Source organism: Chelonoidis abingdonii, chromosome 6, assembly GCF_003597395.2.
Source record: "Chelonoidis abingdonii isolate Lonesome George chromosome 6, CheloAbing_2.0, whole genome shotgun sequence".
NCBI classification, from domain to species: domain Eukaryota; kingdom Metazoa; phylum Chordata; order Testudines; family Testudinidae; genus Chelonoidis; species Chelonoidis abingdonii.
Window position 1 is genome coordinate 122,477,060 of NC_133774.1, and position 15,691 is coordinate 122,492,750.

A 15,691-nucleotide genomic window follows, 5' to 3' on the forward strand; every position below is an offset into this window, starting at 1 on the left:
GTTCTGCCTCGAAGCCAGAAGAGAGCTCTCACTTTGCAACTTGTATATGAAATAGTAACTGGTATTTTCTAATTGCTGTTGTTTAATTGGCTTTGTTAGTTAAAATATGAATTGCTAACGATAAACAATCTGCAGCAGATTGCAATATAATACACTATAGCTAGTTTATATCTTGGAAATACACTATCAGTAATTTGCAGCCCACCAGCCATCACAGAATTGCATTTTCTTTATTCTGTGTGTTGCACATTTCATTGTACAGCCTGTGGTTTAGATGTGTCCATGAAACTATAGTGAAATGAACAACCTCAGAATAAATAAAATGCATTTAGATGGGGGATTGATGCTTTGTGCTGTCTGTACTTTGCTTAACGCTGCACAGAGCACTGTCTTCTGGTTTACAAATGTCCAGGTAGCTCTTTCTTTCAAAGGTTACCTGTCAATATATTATAAAGTGTTACCTTTATTTTTAGGGGACAGGAGACATACTTTATGTTAGATATTGCTTAGCCTTATGCCTAATCTTTATGTATTATTTTGCCTTTTAGCTCAGTGCAAGCAGGGAACGTACTCACCTAATGGTCTTGAAACCTGTGAGTCATGTCCTCTTGGCACATATCAACCTGTCTTTGGATCTAAGAACTGCATCGCCTGTCCAGAAAACATATCGACAGTGAAAAGAGGAGCTGTGGATATCTCAGAATGTGGAGGTTTGTGAAGACAAGGCCAGTGAAATTCCTGAAAACAAAATGTTGCTAAATACCATCCACGATCGCCCCATTTATCTGACCTCAGGTTACCTGCAGCTCCTGGCTGACTGCAGTGCAGTTATATCACCCAGCAGCAGTGTACCTAATTTTTTGCTGCATATCAAACACCTGTTTTTCTGAAAGATTTGAGAGATGGGGTTGTGCTGTATGCACACAGAATTCTAGTGTAAGCCTTGTGTCAGATATTCAGATGGCTATGTGATAATAAAATGTTTTCTTTTTTATTTGTAGAAAACACTACTAGATGTTTTGTAACAACCATGCAGGCAATAGCCAGTCATTTTGTGAGTCAAAATCCTGAGGTCCTTACTCAGTTTTTACTGAGTCTGCTTTCAAAAATAAACTACCATCAATGGGTTCTGTCTTGGTCTAGGCCCCTTTGGGGCAATTGCACCCCAAGGGCTCATGAGGAAAACAGTCCACAGTGAGAGTGGGACAGGGAAGAGAATCTGTCTCCAGGTGTTCACCTTGTTGAAAATATGTTTGTGCCTTGCAGGGACTGCAGTGTGGGGTGTTTGACTGAATTTGAGAACTGTCTACGTAAGAACAAAGATTACATGGCAACATTTTTCTGGTTGTATAAAGAGTTTATTTGGGGCCATAAGCACACATTTTGGTTGCAAAATTCTCATGATTATTGGCCTAGTCTTGTAGGACTGAGGCAAAAACTGCCTTAAGATGGTGAGGAAAAGATCATACAGTAGGAGCCAGCAGTCATTAGAGTTTGTTTTGCACTTTGCAGTACCTTGTCCAGCAGGGGAATTCTCTCGCTCTGGTTTAATGCCTTGCTACCCCTGCCCCCGGGACTACTATCAACCAGACCCAGGAAAGTCCTACTGCTTATCTTGTCCTTTTTATGGGACAACTACGATCATTGGCGCCAGATCCATCACAGACTGTTCAAGTAAGTTGATTAATTTTCTCCAGAGAATGTGACTGGGGGTGGCAGGATCTGGTCCTTAGTGAAAATTGGTTCCATTCAAAGGAATAATAGACCATTCTCCTTCCACAATGTTCGCCACACATTTCTACCAATGCAGCATCTGTGCTATTCCTTTCCTGGGTTATCTCTGAGTTATCAGAAGCTGCCAGTCACACACAGTTGTGTATGATTGTGTGATATGGATTAAGGTTCCGTAACAGAGCCTAGATTGTAACCCCATTGGAAACAATGAGAGTTTTGCCTTCAGCCTATAAAAACTACCTTGAGGTAGACAGACTAATGTGATTTATGTGACCATCTAAGCTCTAAGTCAGGACTGGAGAGGAATAAGTCTAATGAGTGAATTCACCACAGTGCCCCCCCCCCCTTCATTTATTATAGATGTTCATGTTTTGGAATTGAATGTGTTTTTACTGTAAGTTTTGTTATTAGTTCCCACAAATCCACTTCCCTCAGAGCATTTTTTAAGTGCATCAGTGCAATGCAATTAGGGTCTTGTCAAGCTGCATTAACAGCTGCTTTCATAATAATCCTGTTTAGGTTTTGGCTCTACTTTCACAGCGGCCGAGGAGAGTGTAATGGTACCAGTCTCTCCAGAAAATATCAGCAAGCAATACAAAGTCAGCAGTCAGGCAAGGACAAGATTTTTTTTTTCAATGATGCTAGCTCTAATGGAAGAAACAGAGTATCTGATGCCAATATTAAATGGCTAATGCCTTCCAGAATATAATTGTGATACTGAGGTTACTTTCCAAACTAGGCAGCTATAATTACCATGGGGGCTACCTTTATTTGATTAAAGTGATCAAACATTGTGCCCTATAACTCCATAACTGGCTTATATATAAGCCATATATATATATATTAGTCCTTAATTAACAGCCTTACGCAGCAGAAATAAAAAAACTGTATTCACATTTTTCTAATAATCTCTTCCACTCAATGGTAATTTAATAGTGATTCACTAAAATATTGTATTTTAAAATTCTACTACAATAACAGAACAGTAATATTTGGGACAGGGAGATTTGATCCAGTCAAAGGCAGTCTTAGATTTAGAAGCATGATAACATTAGCTGGACATAAAAAATGTCACTAAACTTTTATTTAAAAAAAAAAACATAAAACCCCCAACTCCTTGCAGTTGGCAGGTCTGCCTCTCATCTGATCAGTAGCTCCTATGCTGATAAGCAGTATCTCTTTTATTTGGTCTCTTTTTCATTTTGGTCTTCCAGGAGATTACTTTTGGCTTCCAGGTTCTGGTTCCGAAGTATTTATTTTCATTTATTTGTTCTGATTTATATAAATTTAAGAAGAGATGTCAGATAAGTCGGGTGTGACCCAATTCCACAAATCCTTTCTCCTGTGATTAGCCCTCTCAAAATACATGGGACCACTCACATGAGTGGAGACTATTCCCAGGACTATGGGTTTGCATGAAAGGCTCCCATTGTTGTAACTCAGAAAAGACCACTCTGTCTCAGAATCAGGTTGTGAGAAGCCACATTAGATGAATAAATTTGGTAAGTGATAAATTAGACCTGAACTATTAGCTTATAATACGTGCAGTCCACAAACGTAGGCCCCAATACAACAAGCATGGGAGTTTTCCCATTTAAGTCAATCGGACCATTCATATATTTAGTTAAGCACAAGCTTGAGTGATTTGCTGAAGGGAGGCCTGCTACCAAAGTACAAGTAAATAACAATAACTAGAATGCTAACATCTGAAAAAGTCCCTTTCATGCCACTAGCTTCAGGTATTTATTTCTCTATTCTTTAGATTAGGGGTGGCTAAAATACAGCCTGTAGGCCTAATGCAGTCCCTGACTCACCTTTCCCAGTAACTACAGATGGCTAATGCCAGGGATAGATTACCAATCTCTGTGGAGAGGAACGGAGTGAAAAAGAAATATTAGAGAACTGTGGCATAAAGACTTTTTTTAAAAATGCTGTTACATGTCAGTCATTATTAAGTTCTGTAGAGAAAGAGCTGCAAACATCTAGTAACTGTTAAATAGAGCACCCAAAACTCCCATTACAAGTATTAACTTCAGCTGTCTAGATACTTCCTCCATGGAGCAAAGAATGATTAAGGGGGAAATTGACCTCAGAGAAGGTACTTGCCATAGAAGATTGCTGGAAAATTGCTGCTAATTAATAGTCTCACAGTTCAGCACATCACTTAGATTTTATGTTATAAACTGTGAGTTGAGATTGTTTTACACAGTTACAGACAAAAGATACACGAACTCTATAAAGAAGATAAAATCATAAGAGTAATGAGCAAGTCAATGAATAAAGACAGAATTAGTGTCACAGACATATGGAGTGCTAAAAGGTTGTGACCTTGGGTTAGCGGTTTGCCAGATACAGTGAAATAGTTTGCAGTTTAGATTTGGAATAGATATTTGTCTATGTAATACCCATGGTTGTATCTCCACCTCTTTGATTACTGTTCCCATCTGTGACAGGTTTTTCATGAGTGTTTCCTGGAACCATGCCATAATAATGGCACATGCAAACAGCTTGGAAGTGGGTACATTTGCATGTGTCCACCTGGATACACAGGTAAAATGTGTGTACGTAAGGGGGACATTGTTTCATCATATGAGGTAGTTAGAAAGTTTGTTCTGAAGAGAAATTCTAAAAGAACATGACACTCCCGGCAGAAAAAGCAGATAATATAATTAATGGAAATCACTATTGCTGACACAGGTTATTCATTATTCTTCACATTTTACAAAAAAATGAAGGACTGTTCCCTTGGTTGTTGTATGGTTTATCTCAGTGTTTGTTCTCTAAGAGAGATTTTCAAAAGGCTCATGTTGCCCTATGTACTGTCTTCTGTTGGCGTTAATGGTAACATCCCCATTGACTTCAATGTGAGCAGCATCAGACCAAGACTGAATATATTTGAAAATCTCACCCCTTGACCACAACTGTGATCAGCAAGGACCGAGAAACTCTCACTTCAGTCCATCCGTCCCATTAGGTCCACCTTTGCAAGTATCCATTGTGAGCTCTGCTCTTGCTCCAAAGCAACTGGGTATGTTATATTCCCCAATGATTTTTTTTTAAAGGGTAGAAATGTGCTACAGTTGAAGATCTGGAACAGATCAGCTTGTATTTTATTATTGACTGATCTGCACTGTACCTTTCTGATAGCAATTGTCATAGGTCTCTGGTAAATTGCTGTGTTTTAAAGCAAAGGTAATGGTCTGTAATGCCCTCCATGTTTCTGAGTGATTTAATGACACTTTCTTTCTGTGTTCTCAGTTGTGATCCTGCTTTGTTTTTCAATTTAGGCTTAAAGTGTGAAAAGGAAATTGATGAGTGCAAGTCAACCCCTTGCCTCAACAATGGAGTTTGCAAAGATGGCATTGGGGTGTTCATTTGCCAGTGCCAACCAGGCTATACAGGTGACAGAAGTGATTTAATTGCTTTATAACTCCTCTTTGTAAGGGTGTCAATTACATGTTGCATAGATAAAATGGACCTATTAGGGTTATGCTTATTTCTTCAATGATTTCCATGGTGTTATAACAGGGGAGAATCTGGCCTGTTATTAGACAGAGAAAACCTTTGGTGTAGTGGAATATTTTATGAAGTAAAAGGATTAATATTCAAGGTGTGGTTTGTGTGTGTGTAGTAACACTTCTGTTCTAAAAAAAGGAATAACAGTGAAGAAATATTAACGAGGCACTTTTGTGGAAAAAGGCTAATGAAACCTAATATTGTAAGGCCTTGATTCAGCAAGACACTTGTGCAAGCATGTGAGTAATCCTATGGATGCCTAATTGATACTTTTTCATCTTTTCTCTTAGAACAGGAACATTAATGAAAACACGCGCACACACACACACACACACACACAAACACACACACGTTCTGTCTCTCAACAGCACTTTTCACATGCTTGAAGTCTGGCACGTGCTTTTGTACCTTGCTGAATCGAGTGTTAATTTATTTTATCATTAAATTGCTGATTATCAAATAGGTATCCTCCTACTCTATGCACAGATATAAAAAGACCTAGTATTTTCCACCTAAGCAGTCTCTACCCTATATCACATTATCCTATAAACACTGTTTATAATTAATATGAATTAAAATTATACATGTGCTGCTGAATGCTTTTTAAATGTTGAGCTCCACTGTCTCCAAAGTCTCAATAACTATGTGTACGGATGGGCAACTGTTCACATTGAATTGCATCCTTGAAAGATTTTATCTTCTGCTTTCAATAACCTTTCATGAGAAATATTTTGCCATTGTGGCTTTCAAAAGTGATCACTACAGGATACATACCATGTATGTATTCAAATACTGTGTATATATCATGTCTTGTAACTGTTATTGCTTGAAGGTTTACTGTGTGAGGAGGATATAAATGAATGCAGGTCCAACCCGTGTGTGAACGGAGCACTTTGTGTTGATGACATCAATGCTTATCACTGCACATGTGCAGAAGGATTCACAGGTAAGCTGTATTTTTTGATTGATTTAGTTATTATTTATTTTAACCAGAAAAATTTTACCTTATGCTCACTAAGAAGTACAGTGTAATTCAAAATTATCTTCATAGATTTGCTATAGGTGTGCATTGATCTAGGCATGTGTAATATTTAGATGAGAAGGTCGTGGTCTGGTGGCTTCAAACACATGTCTGGGAGTCGGGAGATCTGGTTTCTATTCCCAACTTTGTATGAGCTTGAACAAAGAATAGTAATATTCATCTTGATGAAATACTTCTGAGTTGATGTACAAGTGTTAAATACTATTATTTATTTATTTATTTATGTATTACTATATAGCAGCATATCCATGGGCCAAAGCCTCCCCATCTCTATTAGAAGTTCTGCAACTTTGCATATCTCACAACTTGGAACCTGATGCACAACTAAACTCCTGGATGGTTTTCTTAAAAAATTAAAAGGTTCCAACCTCATTTCCATTTCAGCAATACATTCTCTTCTCTGTATCTCCCATCATTTACTCTGAATGATGTCTCAGCTTCTGATTGTGTGTGTGCTTTTAATATATCCTCGGGGGCCCATCCTGCACTCTTCACACACACAACATCCTGGGAATGTATGAGTTCATGGAAATTTTGGTGATGAAGGATCCAGCCCTTAACCCATATTGACACCTGAGCATCGTTACTTTACCACTTACAAACTGACAGATGAGACATACTTCTTATTTAAAGAGCCCAACTTACTAAAAAAGTTGGTAGCACTCATTTCTGTACATTCCCAGAAAAAGTTTGTTTTTTAAAATGTTGACAAACATGTAATGAGGGTTTTGTTTCTATAACTGTGAAGTTGATTCCTGCATCTCCTTTACAGTTGCATCCAATCAATGCAATATATTTTATGCTGAGGAAAAAAGCCAGCCACTCAGCTAATCTGTTGTTTGCCGTTCCCCAAAGAATTCTGTATAATTTTAATTGTCTTCTAGATTTGTCAGGAAATTGGTTCCTGATTGTTCCTAACAGATTTTGAATCTTTTTAAATTGAATGTAAAGCTTTGGTTTGGTCTCTCTCTTCCCAGGCACTCGCTGTGAAACAGAGGTGAATGAATGCCTTTCAGACCCATGTCAGAACAAGGGCATTTGTGAGGATAGGATCAGGAGTTTCCACTGCAAGTGCCTTCCTGGGTTTACTGGCGTCTTGTGTGAAAAAAACATTGATGAGTGTCTCAGCAGACCCTGTAAGAATGGGGCCACATGCAAAGATGGTATCAACAACTTCAGGTGAAAAACTGCTGACAGACTTCCTGCAATATGCAAAGCCAGATGTCCTGCAGTGTCTGGGTTTCCCGAAAGATTTTAGCAAAGGCTATAGGGCTACTCTGTCGGGTGGTCTCAACATGCACCCTAGTGTGGGAGAAAGGTGGATATTTAAAAAAAAAAAAAAATGTGATGGTGTTATTTTAGCTTTTGTCAAGGGTGTGATAGATAGTGAGGAGAATGTGGCGGAGGAGGGGTAGAAAGTGAAAGTGCTGTAGGGCAGCCACCCTTACAGAGTGAGGAAACTTACAAGGTACTATTTTCCTGAATCAGTTTCCCACCCCCTAGGCTGTATTGGCATGGGGAAGTGGGGTGGGAACCTGTGGCATTTTTTAACCTTTATTATAGCATTGAACAATGATCATCAATTTGTGTATCCCACATGATCAAGTTTCCTGTGATTGTTGGGCTAGGGGAAGATATGGGCGTTAATGGACCTCAGCCTTTTCTGTCTTCTATTTTTATGTTTCATCAAGATGAACCTGGACCAAAAAGTTTGTTTCTGGATCCAGATCAGAACTTCTCTGATGTTTATGGGGTGTTCTGCTCTGGTCCATTTTATAGAAAAGGACCTGTTGTGAATTTCAAGGTTCCATAATATTGGAGTGCCTCTCTAATGTTCTGGATTTTTGTAATGTAACTGGATCTCTAGCAGAACCAAAGAATGCCTGTAGTCTACAGATGTGTGAACTTTAAAAGCAGCCACAATAGAAGAGTGTTTTTTGTTTTCATCCTCAGGTGTCAATGTGTGACAGGGTACACAGGACTGCACTGTGAAGTGAACATCAATGAGTGTGAATCCAATCCCTGTTTAAACCAAGCTACCTGTGTGGATGCCTTGAACTCGTACATTTGTAAATGTCCTCCTGGCTTTACAGGCAGCAGGTGTGAAACAGGTACACAGGACCACAGTGTCAGCAAAAGGTGGCTTGACAAAGCTTCTGGGCAAGAATTATGCTAGCTGACTTAATACCATATGGCTTCTCTATACAGCGGCTAGCAGGGTGGGGTCTCAATTCTGAGCAAAGCCGTTGCAAGCCAGAGCAGTATAAATAATAATAATAATAATTAATTTCAAATGTAGCCTGTAAATACAAAGTAAGGTCATGCATGCTAGCAAACAATATTTTGATAATGTTTTTCTTTGCTTAAAAGCACAGTACCCTTTCTGTCGTGCACTATAGGCCTGTGAAGTTCAATTTTAGCTTCTTTCACATGTCCTAGTTATTAAGCTTTTTGTACTTCACATACTACTCGTGATGCTTTGCATCAGAAAGTCACAGATATTGGGGTAACAAAGGGCATAAAGTTTCCACTATACATTCTTAAAGATAACTGGTCGAATTCCAGCCTGGTGAGATTCCTTGGACTTCAGCAAGGTTACAGCAGAGACAAATTTGGCTCTATAACATTTCTGTTTTAGACAAGACATTAACCTATGGTACCTTCTACTCATATGTGGTGAATCTTCAGATGGAAGTTAAAGATCCACTGGCAATGTTTAGGAAGAGGCAGGAGACATGCTGGTCATCTCTGCATCATCCCCTCTCTCAGCAGAACAGTTTCTAATGTCCAGGGCTTTCTGAGAACTACTACTGAATGCATAATGGGTGCTGCATTTGCACAGAACATGCATTTTACTTCTTTATAAAGCACCTTGCAATACCTTGAACATAAAAGACACAAATTCTATTCCATAACTGCACAATATGCTTTTTAATTCCATAAAGAGCCATGCCTCTGTTTGTTCCCATCCACAGGTCCAATGAAGCACTTATGGATTTAGGATGGCTAGATGGACATGTTAGTTGTATGACAGAGGGCTGAAAGGCACATCCAAATGTTGTGAAAGGTTCATGTTCATTATCTACCAGAAAATTACAAGAATTTTTTTTTATTATGCTTCTTAAACCCTGCATCTTTTCTAGATATTGAAGGCTCCATGTGAACACCTTGTAGGCTAGAAATAAAATATTTCTAGGTCAGTCCAGTTGAAAGCAAGTACTTTTAACCTGGTTGTGGTTAGTTTTATTGCATTTGATTAAGCTTCATTTAATTTGTTGATACATTTGCACGAATGTGCATCTGAAAATTGTTCTTGTTTGTTGCAGAACAGTCCTCTGGTTTTAACCTGGATTTTGAAGTGTCTGGTATCTATAGCTATGTTTTGCTTGACAATATTCTCCCATCACTTGGTGACATCACCTGTGCATTCTGGATGAGATCAGCTGACACTACTAATTATGGGACTCCAATTTCTTATGCAGTGGAGAATGGAAGTGACAATGCATTTCTGCTAACAGATTACAATGGGTAAATCAATCAATAGGATTATCATCTTTCTGTCTAGATTTAGAACTGCGTTTTAATTGATAGAGAGGAATCTGAACTAAAACGCCAAATTCCAACAATACATGTCTTTGGGGAAGTTCATAGCTGAATCTGAATCAAAACTTTGTTGCCAGAGTTGCCCTTTCTTACTGTTTTTTCCTTGTAATTAATTCCAAAACCATTTTTTTGGGCACTGGTGGTTGCAACAAAGTAGCAATGCTCAGAAGGCAGAATATTTCTCCCTGTCTCTTTTACACAGAATACAAAAGATGTATTTAATGTGACATTTACATTAAAAAGGAGCTTATCAGCAGGCATGTTGATTGCTGTGACTCTCTGGCCATGGGCTGTGAGACACCAAGAAGAGCTGAAGTTTAGGAATCCACTGAAAAACATGACTGAAACTCCTTTTTTTGATAGTATTTACAGAGCTAAACATGTGGAAATTGCCCCTTATTTCACTGTCTGTGAATATGATCATGATGACTCCCAAGGCTTCTCTTTGGGAAGAAATATGGCAGCAGGGATTTCCTGTGTGAGCTGGGGAAACTTAACCTCCTTCAGTAAATGACTTTTCCTGTGTAGGGAGTAGCAAGCAGGAATAAAACTTTATTTTCTTGAAAGAGAATGATATATTTATTAAACCTCTGCATGTGATTGAATGTGCCTTGGTATCTGCTTTTTATGCAGCTGGGTTCTTTATGTGAATGGGAAAGAGAGGATCACAGATTGTCCCTCTGTGAATGACGGCAACTGGCATCACATTGCAGTCACCTGGACATGCATGAATGGAGCCTGGAATGTGTATATTGATGGGAAGTTGTCTGATGGAGGCAGAGGTCTCTCTGTAGGATCAAAAATCCCTGGTATATCTTGTTAACGTTTGTTTGGCTCTGTTTCTTTTTTCTTGTTATTGTAGGGCTTGCAAGGCTTGGAAGGTTTTGTTTATTTCTGTGTTCAGCATTTATGTAGAACTGAATTCTTTCATCCTTCTTCAGGCTGGGTAGTACCTTAGTCCATGAGTAGTCTCTCATTGCAACCAATGGGAATATTCATGGAGTAAGGTCTAACACAGGCTGTGTAAGGATGGCAGAATCCTGCCCATAGAAGAAATGCGTTGACTAAATTGACTAGAGAATGTTTTAGTGAGAATTGATCTCACAACTGGATGCCTGTGTTAAACTCAGGAGTGATTTTGGTTTGGAAGCGTGTACTTAGAGGTTTTTTTCTCATAATTTTCAGGCCTATTTTGGGAGTTTAGTTTCAGTAATACTTCTTCCTCACAGTATATGACACGTTTTTACATTTGCTAGAATATGAATGACAGAACTGTTTTATGTCCCCTTCTTTCATTATTTCCTTTGATATGAGGAAGAAATTAGGATTTGTTTATTGTTAGAACTGCTGAAATCAGTGACAAAACCCCCCATGACTGCAACTGGAGGATGATCAAGCCCTTAACTACCTGCTTGAAAATGAGAGACACTTAACAGGTTGCATAATATACAGTATTTGGAATGTTTTCCATTCAGAGCAACTGTTGCATTGTAGCATTAAAAGAACATGCAATATGTTATTGCGTGGGAGAGCGGAAGAGCAGTGGAAGGTCCATGCTTTCCAGAGACCTTCCAGAGAACAGTCTTCTCAGAAACATAGCATGGTTTCTATTTTTAATGGTGAAGCTCCTGCAGGATTCTGTGCTCCCTCCCTCCGTTCCCAACCACACTCTGGCTCTCTCCAAAGCCTGGGCACAATGCAGGAAGGCATCTGGCACCTCTGTCCTCACTCTCATGCCCGCGTGATGCCACCCACAAACTGGTCTCCAATGTTAGTGCTAATATTAGATGAGATAAAACAGAATGTACTTGTGTGGGGCATTACAGCGTTTGCCATCAAGTCTTACATGTGGTTCAGTTGTTTGGAATCAAATGCTCCTTTTTTCTGCATGGTATTTTAACACTTTGTATAGTTTTGAAACATTGAGAAGGGATAATTTAAAGCAACAGTTAACCAACTGTTCTTCTTCGAGAGATGTCCCTGTGGGTGCTCCACTTCAGGTGTCGGTGCGCCCCTGCGCCTTCGATCGAAGATTTTTTGCAGCAGTACTCCTACCGGCCACGCATGCTTAGAACCTGTCACTCATTCTGAGAGTGTTACTAGAGAGCATGCGCGGCCGGTACCCTCAGTTCCTTCTCTACCGCCCCCGGCTTGAGACGGAGCTCAGCAGACTCCTTAGTATTTTCTTTCCTTATCTTAGTATTCCTGTAGTTAGCTATTTTTTCTCTGTTATTTACCGTTATTAGTGTTACCTACCTTTCCTACTAGTTAAAAAAAAAAATTTCTCTGGTTCGTCAGCGCTTCAATATGCCTGGCTCCACAGGTTTTAAGCGCTGCTCTTCTTGTAAGGACGCATTCCCTCTTTCAGATGGGCACTCCAAGTGTGTAAAATGCTTGGGGAGACCCATATTCCTCAAAAATGCCCTCACTGCACTAAGTTAAGCTCCAGGGCTAGGAAGGACAGAGAGTTAAATTTAAAGCTTATTTTACTTCAAAATCCCTGCAATCTACCTCAGACCTGGCACAGACTCTGCCTCCAGCCCCAGCTCTAAGCCTTCAAAAAAACTAAAAAGTCAGCCAAAGAGAAGCACTTACAAGCAACAGGAAGCTTCGCTGTTAAACCCTCTCGGTCAGCTTGTCAGGTTTTCATTACCAGCGTTTCCCCGCCTCAGTAATTTGATGAGCCGGGCTCCTCCGGTACCGTGCTCAATCCGCCGTTGCTGTCGGCGGCAGCGGGAGTCCCTGGTGCTGAGGCAACAGGCTTCCGTAGTCCTACCTCGATTGTAGCACCTGTCGGCACCGCACTGAATGCGGCACCGACGATTCAGGCACGGGGCGGGGCACCGCAGCCTGCTATTCATAGCACGGCACCGCCTGCGGCACCGGCCTTTGCTACCGTCCTGGCACGGAGCCAAGACAAAAAAATTCCGGTACCAGCGCCAGGCTTCCTCACAGCAGCTCTACATGCCTTCGCCTATGACTGCTCCGCCTTTGCAATACACCCATCAAGTGACCTCCTAGTGTCACCCATGTTGCAGTCACCATTTCTTGGGGATGGTCCCTATTCGAATGACTCAGGTTTGAACAGCCTTCCTCGAGTGAGGAGGAGTCTGACCACAGGCTGATGTGCCACTGCAGACTGCATTTTACTCCCAGAGCCCTGCCTCCGCGGACATAGAAACTGTCCCACACCAATCGCAAGATCCACCTCTTGGTGTGTGAATCCCTGGATTGCCACCACCTATGCCTTTTCCATCACCATGGCAGTATTGGGCTCCTGTGACATCTTTCCCTCATGCAGCATGCCCACTCCTCTACTCGCTTGAGACACACACTCCAAATCCTATGACCACTTGGCGGCACCCTCCCACCGTCAGGATCAATTAACTCCAGCTTCTGATCCATACTACCTGATTGCCAACCCAAGTCAACACATGAGGAGGCGTTACTTCCTTCCCTCCCCTGCATCTTGATGACTTGCAAAATTCAAGATCTCTTCAAACGCGGGCCAGTGAGCTCAGAATTAGTTTTGGAGGGGTACCGGACCAACGACATGAGCTACTGACATCTGCAACCATCTTCGTCATCCAGGCTAGCATTGCCAATTAACTCAGCCATTCTGGAACTGCTAAATTCCATCTGGCAGACTCCAGCCACAATCCAGCTGACCTGCAAACAGGCAGACCGGAAATACTTCATTCCCTCAAGGGCTCTGATTCCTTTTTTCAATCCTGCGCCAAACTCTTGGTAGTGGACGCAGCGATCATAGAACAAAAGCATACTTCTGCCATACCCCAACCAGCAAAGATGGCAAATGCTTAGACCTGCTGGGTCATAAGGTATATGCCTCTTCAACACTGCAATTTCGAATTGCCAATTACACCGCAATTCTGGCAAGTCGACTATAAATCTGTAATAGTTTATGGATTTTATTGACCACATTCCAGCTGACAAGAAACAACAGTTTACAGCTTTAGTCTCGAGAGGCAGATCATATCCGGACGGCTCTGCAGCGGCTCTGGATTCAGCCAATTACTGCAGCAAGGTCCACCGCTACCGCGGTCGTCATGCGACGAGGTTCCTGCTTTTCTCTTCTCTTCTCTCTTTCTCTGTGAGGTTCAGAGCACCATAGAGGACTCTCCCCTTTGATGGTGATAAACTCTTTGCTGCCACCACTAATGAGGTGCTGCACTCTATGAAGGACTCACGAGCAACACTGAGTCTAGGTATCCCAGACCCTAAAGCAGAAGATGACAGTTACAGATACAACCTTACCACCGTTCCGTGCTACCCCTATATTTACTCAGAACATTCCCGAGAGCTAGGATCATCACACAACCCCAAGCGCCAGAGGTCCAGATACCAGCGTCGGGTCGCACCACTTCTTCCGGGATGCCCCAACCTCCTCAAATTAATAAGCAAATTTGAACCTGTTGTCGAGGTCTCCGTGAACGTCGCCCCTGTTTCAGTGCAGGTACTGCCTACACTATATCTCTGGACAACCGTCACAGCCATTCTTTACACCAATTGCGGAATTTACCACCGACAGTGGAGTCCTTAGAGTGTCTATTACCACGGGGTATTCTCGTCCCTTCCTCTCCATACCTCCCACCCACCCACCCTCTCCCATCTCTCTTCAGGAGCACCTTCACGAGGCCACACCTTCCTGCAAGAAGTTAACACCTTCTTCACCTGGGGTGCTGATAGAAGCTCGTACCCAAATGCACAAGGGGAAGGTCTACTCCCCACATTTCTTACACAGGAAGAAAAGGAGTGATGGGGACTGATCCTCGACCTCAGGAGACTCAACAATTTCATCAAGAAACAAAAGTTCAAGATGGTTACTCTCACCACCATAATTCCAGCACTGGAACAGGGCGATTGGTTTTCAGCCCTCGACCTACTAGACGCCTATTTTCACGTCACTATCCACCCAACCCACAGATGTTTTCTCCGTTTTATCTTGGCTCGACGCATTACCAATACAGAGTTCTGCCATTTGGCCTGTCCACTGCCCCCCGCGTTTTCTCCAAACTCCTAGCTGTAGTCACGGCCTACCTCAGAAAACAAGGGGTTATAATATTTCCTTAGCTGGACGACTGCCATCTCAAGGCCTCCTCACAGGCTCTCCGCTTCACAAAGATCACAATCGAGTGCTTCAATCCCTGGGCCTGCAAATAAACGAGAACAAATCCACATTAAGTCCTACCCAATACCTGGACTTCATAGGTGCAAGCCTCGACTCCACAACCGGACAGGCATCCCTTCCACCCGACCGTTTCCATACTATAAAACTCCTGGCTACGAGACTTCGCAGCAGTCCTCAGGTCGCCGCCCGAGACTGCCTCCAACTACTGGGGCACATGGCCTCGTGCACTTTCGTGGTCCAGAATGCACGCCTCCACATGAGGTTCTTCCAAGCCTGGTTGGCCACGGTTTACAAACCAAACGTCCACTCACTACACAAACCATTGACCATTCCTTACCGGGTCAAGGACTCTTTCATATGGTGGATAGCCCCCGACAACCTCTGTTCTGGAGTCCCCTTTCTCCAGACTCCACCCACGGTGATGATGACAACCGACGCATCCCTCACCGGATGGGGGACCCATATCTCCCACCATACAGTCCACGGCCTATGGTCTCCTTCCGAGACCTCCCTACACATAAACATTCTAGAACTTCGAGCTATCCTGAATGCTTGCCGTCGTTTCCTCCCACTAATCAGGAATCAACATGTACGCATAATGACAGACAACATTGCCTGCATGTTCTACGTCAACAGACAAGGGGGGG

General features: G+C 41.8%; 1 protein-coding gene across 1 annotated transcript in view; it reads left to right on the forward strand.

Annotated features, from left to right (window-relative positions):
• Positions 1–15,691, forward strand: part of SVEP1 (sushi, von Willebrand factor type A, EGF and pentraxin domain containing 1) — a 181,787-nt gene that overhangs the window by 86,758 nt on the left and 79,338 nt on the right. The window contains 10 exon segments of the mRNA XM_032764936.2: positions 549–710; positions 1,513–1,674; positions 2,254–2,345; positions 4,188–4,284; positions 5,022–5,135; positions 6,083–6,196; positions 7,270–7,471; positions 8,246–8,403; positions 9,619–9,820; positions 10,529–10,704. Of these exon segments, the coding sequence (XP_032620827.2) occupies positions 549–710; positions 1,513–1,674; positions 2,254–2,345; positions 4,188–4,284; positions 5,022–5,135; positions 6,083–6,196; positions 7,270–7,471; positions 8,246–8,403; positions 9,619–9,820; positions 10,529–10,704 (1,479 nt within the window).